The 16,359-nt window shown below is 44.7% G+C and overlaps 1 protein-coding gene across 3 annotated transcripts in view; it reads right to left on the reverse strand.

The window, feature by feature from the left end:
• Positions 1-16,359, reverse strand: part of ATP11B (ATPase phospholipid transporting 11B (putative)) — a 446,007-nt gene that overhangs the window by 129,755 nt on the left and 299,893 nt on the right. For all 3 annotated transcript variants that reach the window (XM_085635367.1, XM_085635368.1, XM_085635366.1), the window contains exon 25: positions 13,309-13,447. In XM_085635367.1, the coding sequence (XP_085491493.1) occupies positions 13,309-13,447 (139 nt within the window). The remainder of the gene's footprint in view (positions 1-13,308; positions 13,448-16,359) is intronic.

Raw genomic sequence — 16,359 nt, forward strand, 5'->3', positions numbered from 1 at the left:
TGTGGTTAGAAATAGCAATTAGAAACATTTCTCTCAAATGGTGCTTTTATTTTAAATTTACACTTTAAACATGGTTTTCACAGAATTTACTCTGTACCCACTGAAAAATGAAAACCCCCCACTGTTGAAATATTCATAAACAATACTTCACAATTCAATAGCAGGGCTTTTCAGATTTAAAGGCCTGTGGTTAAATAAACAAAACTTGCATGTCAACACAGTATTCCACTTCCCCAACAGGACCGGGCTGCCAATCTCCCAATTCCAGCAAATCCAGTCCCCAATACCATTCTTTTTCACCACATCCCATGCGTCTGAAATCGGCTCCTGTTACTATTCTAGCCCTCAGTGCTTACCTCCTTCAACAGGTACCCAGTCCCCACATCAACTAAGAACTTCAATAAACCTTACGTCTATAAAAGCCCCAGTGCCAGCTTAATCAACAGTTTCACCAACGCACTGCGCCCAAACCTCCATAACCTCTAGCCCAGTAGCATGTATCACAAGAAGGGAAATTATAGCTATAAAGACTAATATGTATCTTGTGTGCCTGAGTGTACAAGTGCATAGCTGCAGATCTTTCACTGTGTTAATCACAGATTACTGAAACCTAGTCAGCAGTGAAAGACTGTAGGCCATGTTTGGTGAATCTGACTGGACCAGAGCTAAACTAAGTAGTCTGCAACTTCAATCTATAAGCCATTTTCGGTTTATCACACATATGCATGACTCAAGGTCTGTAGTCTTGCCTAGGAGCTTGGTTGCATATATGAGTGGTACGGACATTTTATGAACAAAGGTCGTGCACTCTGGACCAAACAAATGCACCTAAAATGGGAGCCGCGAGAAACAAGGTGTGATAAGTTCATCAAAGTAGCGTACATAAAAACACAGAATTTCAATTCCCTGTATAATAGATAAGATGTAGTCTGTATAGCTACAGAAAAATGCAGAAGGAAGATTTTAGTGGATTGCTGCCTACTGAGATTGTGCTTGTAGCTTGGAAGTTGTGTTTTAAGGTTTTTTTTTGTTTGTTTTTTAAAGAGGGTTCCTGGATTTCCCACATGGTATAAACATTTCTAAATGTTATAAATCAGAAGGAAGATCCCATACAGAAGAAATTACAACAATTGATATTTACTAACATTGGGATTTCCTGTACCCAATATCTATGCGTCAGCCCGAGCTAGTTTTATCTTTCTTCACACAGCAAACACAACCTACTTCTCCCAAAATGTTAAACCTAAGTTAACATATGAACACAGTTTTAGAAGCGGGTGACAGTGGCTTAGATACATTACATTTTGAAGCATAACATTTAGCTGTATCTTTGATTGCCCTTCTGAGATTAGACCAACCACACAGCTGAAAATGTTTCTGCCATCAGCAAACCTAACTAAAATATAATTTCTCTCCTAGATTATTAGAAGAAATGTAGTTGCACATTTGCCTATACTGGTAGGATGTGTAACAACAATTATAGTTAAATAACCTAGAGGAGCAAATTGCATGTTTAGAGTTTGATCAAAGTATGCATGTGCTCAGGAGACCATTTGCGAAAACAATGGGTTATAGATTATATAACCATAGCTGATGGTTGTATATAAAATATACAGCAGAGGTTAAGTCCCGTTACCTGACTCAGACTTAAAGCAAGAACTACAATTGGAATGCAGGAGTTTGGCATGCATTTATTGCCATGTCAGGTCATCAACTATAAATTCCCACTGACTACAAGTTGCCAGTTCCAGCTAGAGTGCCATTCAGTACAAGGCAATGAGCTAAAAGATCAACATATAATGAGAAAATGACTTCTGCCTGCAGTACAGAAACAAAGGCTTCAATCAAAAGTAATGATAAATTAAGCTTTGCGACAAGCATTCTTAAGTTAAAATAAAAAAACAATTACTGCTGTAGCACAACACGTCTATAAAAGATTCCTTTAATTCGAGCATTGCTACATAAACACTTTATTTACAAAGTGTAAACAGACACCAATCAATGCAGCCTCATTTCAGCTGTACACAGAATAGTGGATCTTGAACTTCATGGAAAGAAACTATAACACATTTTTATTGTTACTCTGATGTTTTCTTACCAGTTGTCTGTTTGCTTTCAGTGCCTGACAGCATGCACAGCACAAAGGAGCAAGAAAAGGAAAAGGTAGAGCCAAAAGATCAAGCAGACGTACATCAGAAAGAAGACCAGCATTGCCAAACAAGCATTTTATGCGCAGATGTAAAATGAACGCGTAACTGGTAACTGTTTGAGACACACCCAGTGACTAGCCTTGAAGAACTATACTCTCCAAAAAGTTAGTCATTAGAAAAAATACAATTCGAAGAATGGGATAAGCGAGTTGTATTTCATTGTATACATTTTGTTTCACTCTACTTAATACTGATATACTCCCAAAAGGATATTATGATGATGATAATTCTGCATAGTCAACTTAGAAGCATGAATAAGAAGCAAGCGACAATTATATTTCCAAAGATCATTCCCTAAAGAGGTCCTCATTGCCTCTAGGTTTTGATATTTGAATGCAAAAACAAATACACACAACATGCATTGAAAGACCCTGGTCATATTTTTCTGGGATTTATTACCACTCGTTCTGTTACAGTATGCCCTCAAATATGAAGGAAATATCCTGTTATATTTGGAGCTATAACTAAAAAACATCTGAATGTATTGACAGGAATAAGAAAGAATGAGATAAACTACTTCAGAAAGTCACTCAACTCTTGACCATAGGTACTAGTAAATACAAGATGCATGTGTGGAGAACAAAGCACAACAGCAATTACGTTAATAAAGAAGATGGAAGGTCAATAATTGGTAAGAGTGTGAGAAAATGAAGCAGCGGGGAGAGAATCTGGAGAAAATCTAAAGCAGATACAATACTAGTGATAGAAGAGGATAGTGTTTCTATGGGAGAAATACATTACGTCCAGCTCATGCTAGTTATCTTACTCACCAATTCTGGAATTCATAGAGGAACAAGGATCCCTTTGACAAAAGGTTAACTGGTCCTGTTTAAACTACGCTCTACCCAACAGAGGCTATGTCCATGGATTCATAAATACCCATTCATACATAATACAGCCACGGAGAGTGACAGTTCAGGCCTCACAATTTAATTGAACACTTTGTGTGCAATTCAGTTACAAAAGATTGCACAAGTATTTGCAGGGGAAAGATAACCACTATTTTATCCTTGATCTCTACAGTAGGACCCATCTGTCCCTCCACCACCCAAAAGCAACCTGCAGTCACATTTCTCTGATTTGCTCCCCTTATTCTTGCAGGGTGAAACCCAACACATGTCCCATTTTTTGGCTTGCAACAGCCTACATGTGCACTTTCTCCCCAGGTCAAAGCTGTTTTTCCCCATCCCTGAAAGTTCTCTGTACAGCTATCTGCTTCTGGCTTGCGTCTGCTCCGGTGTTCTTGTACTGCATGATTTCCAACCCCAGATTGCCTGTTGCTATTCCTACTGCACATGCCTAATGCGGTGTCTGATGACCTGATGGTTATCTGTGCCTCTTCTACATGTTAATGTTCGAGTACTACTGGTGGGCAATTCTCCAGTGGTGAGTAGCTGTGGTGAACTGATTCCATACAATCAATAGTAACTCCACTGAACTTACTATGGCACCTCTCTTTTCCATAATCTCTATACTGCAGCAACCTCTTTTTGGTTCCACTTGTAGAGCTTTGCAAAACACTGTTGATAAGGCCCACCTACCCTCCTGCATATCTGAATTTGTCCATATGCTGTATATTTTAATCAATAAATGTCCAACTTTAAAGCTGATCAGCACCTTACAAGTACCTGATAAAGTCACCCGTAAAGATACAAAATGACTTTTCTTGGCTTCTTGAATATGCTCGTCAGTTTTATTCTCCATGTGTGTGTTTTGTTTAATAGTGTTTTGAGTGACAAGGTAACGATTGCTGCTGGACAGATTAAATTGGACACACACTTTATTTATTTATTATTATTTTTTTTTTCCAAAACCTTTATTTTGCAAATCAGTGACACAGCTATTCAGCCGACAACCCGGAGGTACGGCAGCTTTAGAAACACAACAGATATGAGTGCCCACATTTCACTGACAGGATATGCAAAGGTTCCATTTTAAATAAACACAAATCCAAACCAAAACACAAGCAAGGCGGTAATCACCATAAGCACCAAAAGGGTTCCCATCAGGGGGAGCGAGCCCCGTTTCGTCCAACAGACACAGATTTATAGTAAGGGAAAGGAGGGGAATTCAGGGACTCAAAAGGACAAACACATTCAGCAAAGAGATCTAGGCCGGAAAAAGGGGGCTAAGGGGAGAGCTGCTCCTCGGGCGGGTCCGGGTCTGGGGGCAGGCATATGCCCCCTCTGTACTGGTTCCATCGCCCCCATACAGAGTGCCATTTCCGAGGGCGCCCTCGAGCACAATACACTGTCTTCTCCCTAAACATGCTCCAATCCATGTTTTCCATCCACGCTGTCAATGTAGGTGGCCTATCAGAGCCCCACAGACGTGCGATGTCGCGCTTGGCTACCATATTCCCTAGGGTCACCCATTGGGTCTGTGCCGCGTCGTGGTCAGTAGGACCCCAAACATTCAGGAGACAGCACCGCGCCTCAGGCTGCATGACGATGCCCGTCACCTCCCCCATCACCTCGTGTACTCGCCTCCAAAACTCCATGATCACACCACATTCCCAAATAATATGTAGAAAGGTGCCCACCATACCACAGCCTCTCTTACATAAGCCCTCCTCAGAGAAACCCATATGAACCAGCCTAGGCCCCGTCACGTATACCCTATGGAGTATTTTAAGCTGCATCAGCCGCAGGCGCGCGGGGATCGCAACCTCTTTGGGAGAAGAAACTGCATACTGCCAATCCTCATCATCTAGTTCGAGGCCGTCCCTGGTCCATTGATCGCGCAGCCCTAGAAGAAGATCCGCCCGAACATTAATTAGTTTCTTATAAATGAGCGAGATCGTACTCTCTGGCATATGGCCGTCCAGGATCCGGTCCTCCAACGGAGAGGACTCAGGCACCTTCTCACCTTCTACCAGGACTGACCGCAAGGCGTGGCACACTTGGGCGTAGCGGAAGAACTCCGAGTTCCCTAGCTCATATTCCTTCTGCAGCTCCTCGAATGACTTTATCCTACCCTTAACCAAAAGGTCTCCAACCCTGGATATACCGATCAGGTCCCACTTCGCAAACCCTTTTGTATGCCAAAGCTTTCCAAGAATATCGGAGTCAAACAGAGGGGTGGCAAGGGTAAGCTTACCCTTCCAGCCCAGTGAATCCGTCGCCACCTTCCATATACGCACGGCCACCCTGGTGGGCCCCGTAAGGGTTAAGTCGGACGACTTCGAGTACAAAGCTCTGTGGTAATTGCCCCCACGCAGCAACCAGCGGTCCATGGCGAAGCCAGGGCTCAGCGCCAGACCATACACACCATGGTTAATCGCGCTCAACTGGGTGGCCCAGTAATAACGTAGAATGTCTGGAAGCGCGATACCACCGTCGTACCACGGAAGCGTCAACTTAGCAATCGCTATGCGCGGACGCCCTTCCCACAATAGCGCGCGCTGGTGGCTTTCGACCTCACGGAAATAACTGGCCGGGACCAAGTCAAGGGTATTCTGCAGGGCATAGAGGAAACTGGGAAGGGACATCATTTTAAACAGGGCGGCACGGCCAAGGGGGGAAAGCGGCAACCGCCGCCAGCCCGCCACGTCCCGTCGCAGACGTGCCAAGGGAGGGAGCAAGTTCTTCTCGTATCGTAAAATGGGGTCGGTGGAGATATAGATCCCCAAATATAAAAAGCCCTGCCGGGCTATCTGGATCGAGCAGTTGCGCGGGACAGGCGGGACATCCCCACACAGGACATACAAGTAGGACTTCCCCCAATTGATGACAAGACCAGAGTTCCTACCAAAAGAAGTCAAGACGTCACAAACCACTATCAGAGATTTCTTAGGCGAGGCGAGGTATAGCAGAATATCGTCGGCGTAGAGTGAAATACGGTCCTCGTGGTCAGGCGACCAGCGAAGCCCACGTATATCCGGGTGCCATCGTATCAACGCCGCCAGCGGCTCAAGGGCAAGGGCGAACAACAACGGCGACAGGGGACAGCCCTGCCGGGTGCCTCTCCCGAGCTCGAACGGTGTCGACGCCCGCCCCTTCACCACGACGCTAGCAAGAGGCCCCTCATAGAGCAACCTCACCCAGCCTACAAATCCAGGCCCAAAGCTGAACTTAGCTAGCACAGCCCATAGGTATGCTCACTCCACCGTATCGAAGGCCATCGTGGCATCGAGGGACGCCACGATAGCCGGCTCTCGTATCGTGCCCGCCCTAGCAATCACTCCATGAAGGCGTCTAAGATTCAGTGCAGTGTTACGGTGCGGGATAAAGCCCGACTGATCCGGGTGGATCAAGTCGCCAAGCACCCGGACCAAGCGGTTAGCAAGGATCTTAGCAAGGATTTTCGGCTCGGCGTTGAGAAGTGATATCGGCCGATAGGAGCCACACTTGTCCCGGGGCTTACCGTCTTTGTGTATTACCACAATCGTCGCCAGCCGTTGATCGAGCGGAAGAAACCCATTCACCCGCGCCTCCACGTACATGGCGCGCAGGTGAGGAGCCAACTTATCAGGATGGAGCTTGTACAGCTCAATCGGCAGACCATTTGGGCCCGAAGCCTTACCGGAGCGCAACGCTCGGATAGCACACGCCACTTCATCTACCGTTATATCCCCATCGAGGTCATCCCTATCAATGGCAGGAAGGCAGGGCAGAGTGATGTCTCGCAGAAGGTCACACGAGTCCTCAGTGGGCCTGTCCGAGACCGAGGTGTATACCGTACGAAAATAGTCCGAGAAACACTGAACTATACCGTCGGGATCAGTGACAACCTCTCCCCAGCCGTCGACAACTCCGGCACCACACGATTAACACGCTCTTTTTTATCCAACCACGCCAGCAATTTCCCGGCCTTATCACCAACATCGTACAAGCGACCCTGCTGCTCTCTATTGAGGGTCTTGGCAGCGTTAGTCACCAGGTCCCTATATTCCAATTGCTTCAAGCTCAAATTATGCAGTGTGGCCGGTGCAACATCCTCTCCCAAGGCCACTTCTAAAGCAGCAATCTCGCCCTCTACTTGTGTCACCTCAGCGTCTCTCCGCCGCTTGGCGGCCACTACCAAGGACAGGGCCTCCCCTCTCAATACCGTCTTAAAAGCTTCCCATAGGGATACCGCTGATTCAACCGAACCCTGATTTTCTTGAAAATAGTGGTCAACTGTCTTCAGCAACGCACTGCGCATCTTGGGGTCACGAAAATACCAGGGGTTAATGGGAGCCACCCTGCCCCCCCCCCACCCGGCCACTATCAAGACGGGCCCACACCGGTGAGTGATCAGATATGCCCCGTGCCATGTGCCTAGCCTCAGACACCAAAGAGGCGTGGGCAGCCAGTGTGAGCAAGTAATCAATCCGAGAGAGACTCCCGTGGGCCCCGGAATGGAAGGTATATTGTCTCTGAGTGGGGTGTCGTAGCCTCCAACAATCTACCAGACCAAAAGTATCTATAAAGTCGGGAAGCCACTGCTGAGCACCCCCGATGTCTCTGGGCGGGTGCCTATCGAGCGTTCCAGAGCCAACCGCATTGAAGTCACCTCCCACCACTAGCAGCCCTTCGGGGAGTTCCAACACGGCCCTGCCCAGATCAGCAAACGTGGAGGCCTGCAGGGCTGGAGGGACATAAACAGAAACCAATACCAACGTTCTACCCTCCCACCTCCCTGCCACAGCCACAAAGCGCCCCCTGTCGTCAGCAATGGTGGAGTCAACCTCAAATGGTAGGGAAGCTCTGACGAGTATGCCCGCACCCCTGGAGCCCGTGGAGAACCCCGAGTGAGCAATGAATTTGTAACCCTTTCTGTTAAGTGCATAACACGTATTCCCTATAAGGTGGGTCTCCTGCAGGAGGACCACATCTGGCGAGGTCCGTTTCAAGAATTGCAGGACGATCCCCCGTTTAATACGATCCCCTAAGCCATTAACATTCCAGCTAATTATGTTTAAGCCCCTATCCCCCATCCCTGAACACAAAGAGACCCCCACCCCCCCAGAGAACCACGATCGGACAATACTGACAACCATTGCTACGCCTTGCAAGAAAAGAAAACAACCCCCAACAACAACCCCCACATCCCGAATCCCCCCCCTCCCTGCACCCCTGCGTCAGCTTACTAAGCCCCCCCCAACTTGCAGTGTGCCTGTCGCCCAATCAAAAACAAATCTACGAAAAGGACCCCAAGGGAGGAAAGGGGTCCTATCTTCCCCCCGCCGCCCTCCCATTACTGCAGTAAGGTGCGAGTCACTGTCCGGAGCTGAGTCAAAAACCAGCCGACACCGGAGATATCACTTCTGGCCATCTCGATCTCCTTCCACTCCATCCACACTGTCCCGGCCAGGCTGTCGCCGCGGGAGCGCATCCAACCAGTCCCCTGCCATGTCCGGTGATTCGAAGAAGAAAGTCCGATCGTCATAAACCACACGTAGCCTGGCGGGAAAAAGCATGGCATACTTCAGGTCCATCTCCCGAAGCCGCCGCTTTACCCCCAAAAAACTTTGCCTCTGTTTCTGCACCATCTGGGTGAAGTCAGGATAGAAGCTCACGGAGGCATTCTGAAAAGGCACCGGGCCGGTCACCCTCGATGCTTGCAGGATAGCGTCTCGATCTCGGAAATTAAAGATCCGGGCTACAATCGGCCGCGGGGGGGCTCCCACCTTAGGCCGTCCGCCAGGCACTCGGTGAGCCCGCTCCACCGCAAAAAACCTGCCGAGGCCCTTAGGCGCAAGATGATTCACCACCAAGTCCTCGACAAGTAAATCCACGGAGTGCTCCTCTGAGGTTTCCGGGACCCCAATAAGGCGCACATTGTTGCGCCGGGCCCGACCTTCAAAGTCTTCAAGCCGGCGGGCGGAGAGGTCATTCGCGGTTCGTAACTTACGAACCTCAGCCTGGAGTTCCGAGACATCGTCCGCAAGGCCAGTAGTCTTGAGGTCCAGGGACTTGACCCTCTCATTGGTTTTGCCCAGGTCCGCGCGAATCAAGTTGACATCCACCAAGATTGTGTCCACCTTGTGCGCCAGGGCCTCAAACTGTCGCCCGATCGATGTTTGCATCCCATCTATCGCCCCCTTGATATCCTGCAATGATAACTCCGAGGCTGGGGGCGAATCGGCCTTCTGTGCCTCCAGCCACTGTCCCGATCCACCAGGTGACCCTTTCTGCTGGGCATAACGATCCATATTATTGGATTGGGTATAGCCTCCCCGCCTGGTAGTCTTGGACTTCGACCTGTCTGCCTCCGATTTGGTCGACATCCCGAGCCGCAGGACGGGCAGTCGCAAATAGATGTCCCTCACTCAGCTAGAGGAAGCAGGGTCAACTTCGGACTTTAGCAGCCAGTCAGGATCGAGTGGAGGTCTTCCAGACAACAGCGGATCCGCATGGAGCGCTCCCAACCCAGCGCAAACAAAGAGGCGAGAAAGCGAAAGTGAAAGTGCAGCGGCATCAGTCCGTCAGTTCACACCTCCCGAGGCCGCTGTTGTTCAATTAGTGGCCGGGCATCCTGCCAACGCAAGCCCCTGGCATCCTTCGGAGGTAGGCCGCAATCTTCCGCCATGCACAACTTCGGTCCCCGGTGGGCGATCTCGGCCCGGACAACGTCAATCGCCACAGCTGTGTCTCATCTGCAGGATTCCGTGCATGAAAACCAGGATTTAGGACAGGATGATTGCCGGTGGGCGCGAGGGTAGCGGGAGCTCAAGGCTCACGCGGCCATCTTGGTCAAGCGCTAGGCTCCTGACACACTTTATTTAATGCAAGAATTTTATGAACTATAAAAACGTATCAATCTATGGATTACATACACATGATAAAACAGATCTTAAGAGTCAATCAGAAATATAAATGGGTGTTACACTTTTTTTTTTTTTTTTTAAATCAAGATTTAAAAAAGCATTTTTCAATTACTTATTGCAGTGCAGAGAGTAACATCAGGGAAGGGACTCCATTTATGTGGCCAGAAAAAGTTGAATCTCTCTCCTATAAACATTGGGTGCAAGAGACAACATCTTACCTAGACCTAAGTTTACACTGGCACATGCTAATCATTTTGTGCCTGCAAATGAGACCAAGCATGTAGCCCGAGGGCTTTGAAGGAGGCAGAACTCCTAATTGAGTTTTGAAAAAAATAAGGAAAATTGCTGACAAAGATTAAGGAGGAAAGACAATGGCTCCAGGTGCCTCATCTATGACCTGCAGAGGATTGGTATCACCAGTGTCAGAAGGCACCTTTATGGCACGGTCTCACCACTTTGGGTTGATTTCCATATAGAGCGGATAATGATAATGCAGCTATACAACATGGTTGCAGGGTTGAGGAATTGGTAGAAATAGCTTCTAGATCCAGTCTGAGGACTGGAAAAGGTTCCTGATGAGGAGCCTTCTGGATGGAATATACTTCAGAAATGCTTAAATGTGCATGGGATCAAGTATGTAATTTAGATTGACTGAGGCAGACTATTTGTCTGTGTCGTTTGGGAAACTATGAAAGCCGGATTTATCAAACGCTGTGTAGTGGAAGCCGTAGGCATGGTTGAGTGCTTGCTTGATAAGAGGTGTCATGAGCTGCAAATGTTTTAGCAGTGGAGGGCGATAAAGGTATTGGAAGGGTAAGCAGGAATGTTGTCATAAGCCTCTGTGTTTTAAATCTTATTACAAACAAGTAACCTTTGATATGGACAGTACTATTGTGAATAACAATAATATCAATTTAAACAAATCCTCAGAGTCACTGGATTGAAGGATTGGTGAGATTCCTCGTTCCAGGAAATTAGGCAGAACTACTGACCACCTCCTTAGTTAACTGACCACCTATTAGTATGGGTGCCTCTCACCTTAGATGTTCTAATGGTCAGGGAAAAGACCTAATACTGGACATCACACAGTAAACAAAGTGCATTAGAGACCATAAAACGGATGGCTCTTTAGTTGCATCCAACTGCAAAGATCTGCTGGAATATCCTTTTAAATGATTCCACCATGGATGATCATTAAAACAGCAGGCCATCACTTTAATTAAACCATAGCTCAAGACGACTATGACATGCTCAAACCCAGGCGAGATAAGATTAGATATTCAACTCCGTTTGTCTGTGCAACATTTTATCAGCAAGTTCCTAGATCATGAGGAATGATAATTCAAACATAAGAAGAAACTGACACAACAGGCTCTGTTACTTTGTACAGCCCTACTTGGGTAGGACTCCATATGATCAGATTTCACTCCTAGAGGAGGTTTCTATTTTTTAGTATAAAATACTGCTCACGTGACAAGTTAACAGAAGATTGTTGGCCCGAGACCACATCAGACCAGATGGAAATGAAAAATCTTAGTGCACAAATATACTAACTGATTTACCCTAGGAATAGCTGCTGACTAGAATAGCTCTGTAGAAATTTGATCTAAACATTAACAGACAGATATGCATATTTTAGCACAGAAGCGTAAGAAATAAAGTTTTCCAACACAAAGGGTGCAATTCTATCTACAAATGTCGAGGTGTAAAACAACTATGATCTGGTTAGTCAATTCATAAAACTAATAGATCTTTCTGAAAGAGCTACAAAAATCATATCTCAGGTCCTCAATGCCAAACAGACCCAGAGTCAATTTTCACATTAATGATTAGGAACAATAGGCTGAGGATCACGTTTCATGATCCTAAATTGATCCTACTTTTCTCGCACCTCAGAGTCGGGCCTCTCTAAATACAGTGCAGATCCTGTCAAAACAAAAACTAAAGATAACTCATTGTATAAGTCTACCCCTACACTGTCATCAGTGTACTCTAACCAAAGCTGCTAGAGAAGTTTTGAATCTCAAGTGAGTCAACAACTTCAAAAAGATTTAGACGGGTCTCTCGCTGGCTACCACTCAGCACTTGAAGATGTTTTGATAGATTAACGATCGTCCAAAGTAGCCCAAATAAAGTCAGTTGCTGCACTATCCCTGAATGTGTCTGGATATAATGTTATATGCCAACTTCACATCTCTTTTGGAGTGCATATCATGAAACAGGGATGGACTGTGTATGTGCAGCTTTCAACACTCTGGGCACTTACACATGTACAATCAGATGAAAACTAACCCCTGTCGCATAGCTAAATCCTTCCACATTCTTATCCACAGGTTAGCTGCCACAATACCAAGTGATGCAGCCTCTGAGGCATGCTGAGCATATTAAGTAACAAAATCCATACAACTACCTCAAATAACAGGTATTGTGCAGTAGACAAAGCTTGCAAAATGGAAGGCTCTTGTTCATTTAACTAAATTGTACACACCAATACAAATTAACATGATTTATGCACAATTTTCTTTTTGAACTATGTTTAAATACGTACAAACGTTTCGATTTTAGGAACCTTTTAGCATGCATCACTGTTCTTTAATCATGCAGCTCTCTTTTTTGACAAGTAGTTTCAATGCCTCAAGGAAGAAAGACTGGGTGTTCATGGATCAGTCAGCAAAATTATGTAGAATTTCGTTAGTTCTTTAACATCATGATATGGGGCGATATCAGTTTGAGAATTGCTCCAAATGGAAAGTCTTCAGCTCATTTAGATTGCCTTTTTAATAGGTGCATTTGGTATGGATTCTTACCCCAATAATGAGTGTAATGTATATTCATGTCAAATTTATACGCTCAAGTGACAGTATTCTTCATATAATAGTATTATTCACATAATAAATGGAAGTGCAAGATTACTGAAAAATCAGTTGGATAGCCTTATCTGTTTACCCTGCAATATAATCATTTTTTGTTGGTTCCAATAATTCTCCCCGTGTTAAAAAGAACAGGAGTATCTTTTAAACCGAAATAGATAAAATATTTTAAGCTTGCAGTTATTAAAATATATAATTTGTCAGAGTTAATATTAGGAATGTTATGACCAAGTACTTTATACTTTACTAAAACACCCAAGAACCGGTGAATGTAGAATGGTTTTGACACACTGTTTACAGTCTGAACATGAGGTCACTATCTTACATGCCATTAACCATCATTCCCTCAGTTTTTGCACACATGAATGTGTTTACCATTATCAGAGGATCAAATTCTTTAATTAACTTTCTATGCAGCAAATATTTTGATAGACAATGAAATTATTAACTGTGAGATCTCAAATATAGAACTTACCTGTCCATTACCCAACAAAGAAGTGTCTTCGCCCATCAGGAAATATGAACCGTAAAACAAAACAAAGGCATGACAGAATCCCAGGAGAGTCCAGTACAGAAATGGCTTAAAACCAAGAAGAGCATTTTTACTAATGTCCCTGTGGAAACAAAATAGATTTTGCAATTAAGTAAGAGCGGTCTTCTTAAAAACATTTTTTGTTCAAAAGTTGTTAGTTCCTACAGGAAACCTGTTAACTATTTGCACCTTCTTCTCAGCTAAATTCAAACAAAAGCCAACTATTTTATGGTGATACTCCTCACTTTCGGCCATTTTTCACAAGAAAATAAATTACTTACCTATGTAACTTTTCTCAGATGGATATCATGCAAAAACATATTCTCTGGTTTCAGTCTGACACTGTACAGAAAAATGGTTATCAAAAAATGGGGGGAAGTAGAGGTTTAAGGTTAGGTTCACCCTCCAACAGTACATATATCATAAACAACCTGAATTTATCAGGTAAAAGAACCTAACCTGAAAATAATCAGCTAGTGGGCCAAATACATTTTATTTTTGCTCCTAGCTAATTGGTTTAAAAACGGGGTGATATGCTAAAGACCCTAACTATAATGGATAGGTGTACCTAGCATATAGTCAACTAGTTTCGAGCTTCCCCCAGCTCTTCTTCAGGACTACACCGGGACCAGCCCAGTGTGAAAACCACTCCTAGTCAACCTGATTATGGTGCAAAAGTGAGACGCTGCAACTAATAGGCATGCGTTATAAATAATACGTACGTAAATATACGTCAGGCAATATATTTTAAGAAGCAACAATGTGCCTTATGGTCAACGGAGGGGGTGTGGAGATCTCGTACACTTGTACGTGGACACCCACACTCATACACCTAATGGAGCAAAACCTCACGGACCGCATACTGATTATTTTAATTCACTTTATCCCACTCCCCTACACTCTCACTTGCACTACACATAATCTGTACCTTTTAGTGCTCCTACGTAATCCGCAAGTCGCAGCACGCCTCAGCCCGTAGAGGACTGAGAGGACCCCAATGATGAAGCATGTCACCGTGGGGAAACCCTGGTGAGTGAGGGGACTCAAGAAAGAAAAAATCTTTTTCTTTCTTTCTTTTTGGTGGACTTCAGAATCCAATAGATTTCTGACACCTTTCTCTCTTTCAGGTTAGGTTCTTTTACCTGATAAATTCAGGTTGTTTATGCTATATGTACTGTACAGAAAAAGGCAGTAGTGGGTGATAAAGCAGCTCCCGTTGCAAAGCCAACAAGGTGTACGAGTGATAGATACGCTATGCAACAATCATGATGTTTTATGTCTTGTATTTCTGAACCAGAGAGTCTAGGAGCAAGAGACCGACAGATTGAGAAACATATCTGGAAAGCATGTTACTGAAAAAAAAGCTGATCAATGCTTTGACAGGAGAGGGCAGCGTATGACTGCAAATTGGCAAGTGAAGTATCCATTAAAAAGAAAAATGTAATCTTTTCGTAACTTGTAGTAATGCTGATTCACATGCTCGGTTTACTCCTTCCATATAGTGAAGGGTGAGGATGTTTGCAATTTGTTTTTGTTCAAATAACTTTTCAGGAACAAAATACCTTAGCCGACAATGCACTAAGACAGACTCCACATCAGAAGGTTTTTTTCCCCATGAGGGACTAATTTTAGTGAAGCAAGGAGAAGGAACACAGAACAAATGTGCTGTGAGCTGTTTAAGTATACATATCTTGGGACTAATATCGTGGCACGCTACTGGGGGGTAGGGTGGGTGCATAGGACTCTATAGTACTACAAGCTATGAACAGACTCTTACAGGGTGTGTATTATTTTGTGATTGTTGCATGTGTGACAGCGGATACACATGCTGTGCACATACTAGAATGCCATCTCTCCAATAAGCTGTAACTATGGAGTGGGTGTGATGCAGACGTTTAGAACAAAGTTCTTTAAACTGTTTTGGTCAACCAAGGACACCTGATGGGACTGTATTTCTGCATAGTAATGTTTGGTAAATGTGACCGCTCTACAGATGTCTGTAATGGGAATATTTCCTAAGAATGCCATAGTAGCTAGAGCTGCCTCCATATGAGTGGAAAGAGATCTAGGTACATGAAATATAAGCTTTTCCCAGCTATACCCCTCTTAGAAATAGGATGTGCAAAGTGAGGTTCAAAAAGCAACAAACAGGGTTTTAGTTTTGAAGATGGACTTTGTTCTATCAATACATACATTAATGCTCTCCTGATACATAGTTTACGTAAGGCTTTCCCTGCCACAGTCTCTGTGGGTGGGACGAAGATGGGTATATCCACCATTTGGTTTACATGAAAGGGAAGACCACCTTGGGAAGGGTCTCTTCTCAAAACCTCTAGCCCAGTGAACCTGAATAAAATATTTTACCACAGTTAGTACGTGAAGAGGTGAAAGAAAGTTGCCTTCCTGGTTTCTAAGGCAAGAACTGCATATCACAACAGTACAATGACTTGAAAGGGGACCCATCAGCCTTGTTAAAACTATAGTCAGATTCCATGCTGGTCCTGGAGATGCTTTTGAAGGAATTACTCTTTTAAGGCTCTCCACGAAATCACGGACCACAGCTTTTAAAAAAAAAAAAATCATGCTATCCATTCTGCCTGTAAGCTGTCACGTATAATAGCATAAAACATAGCTGCAGTATTTGTTTAGCACACAACTCACCCTGGAGGGAATCCTGGCGTATGAATGAATAGAGGTGTATGACAATCCTGCTTTATAAAAATTCAATACATTGCAGATGATACCTTGAACAGATGCTTTAAGGTGATCTACATTCACTCCACTAGGAATTTAAGGTAACCAAACTTTAAGACTACAGGGCCTAAAATACAAGGTTGTTTGCATGAGGTCTGGATATTTCAGATAACTCTGATGCGTAGTCAGGAGTTTTCATCTCAGCCGCAGCTTTCCATGAGAATGCACAAACATTTCTAGCACAATTGAGTACTAAGTTTGCCTCAGCCAAGTTGGTGCCACCAGAATGAGTGTTGCGCA

Source organism: Triturus cristatus, chromosome 11 (genome assembly GCF_964204655.1).
Source record: "Triturus cristatus chromosome 11, aTriCri1.1, whole genome shotgun sequence".
NCBI classification, from domain to species: Eukaryota; Metazoa; Chordata; class Amphibia; order Caudata; family Salamandridae; genus Triturus; species Triturus cristatus.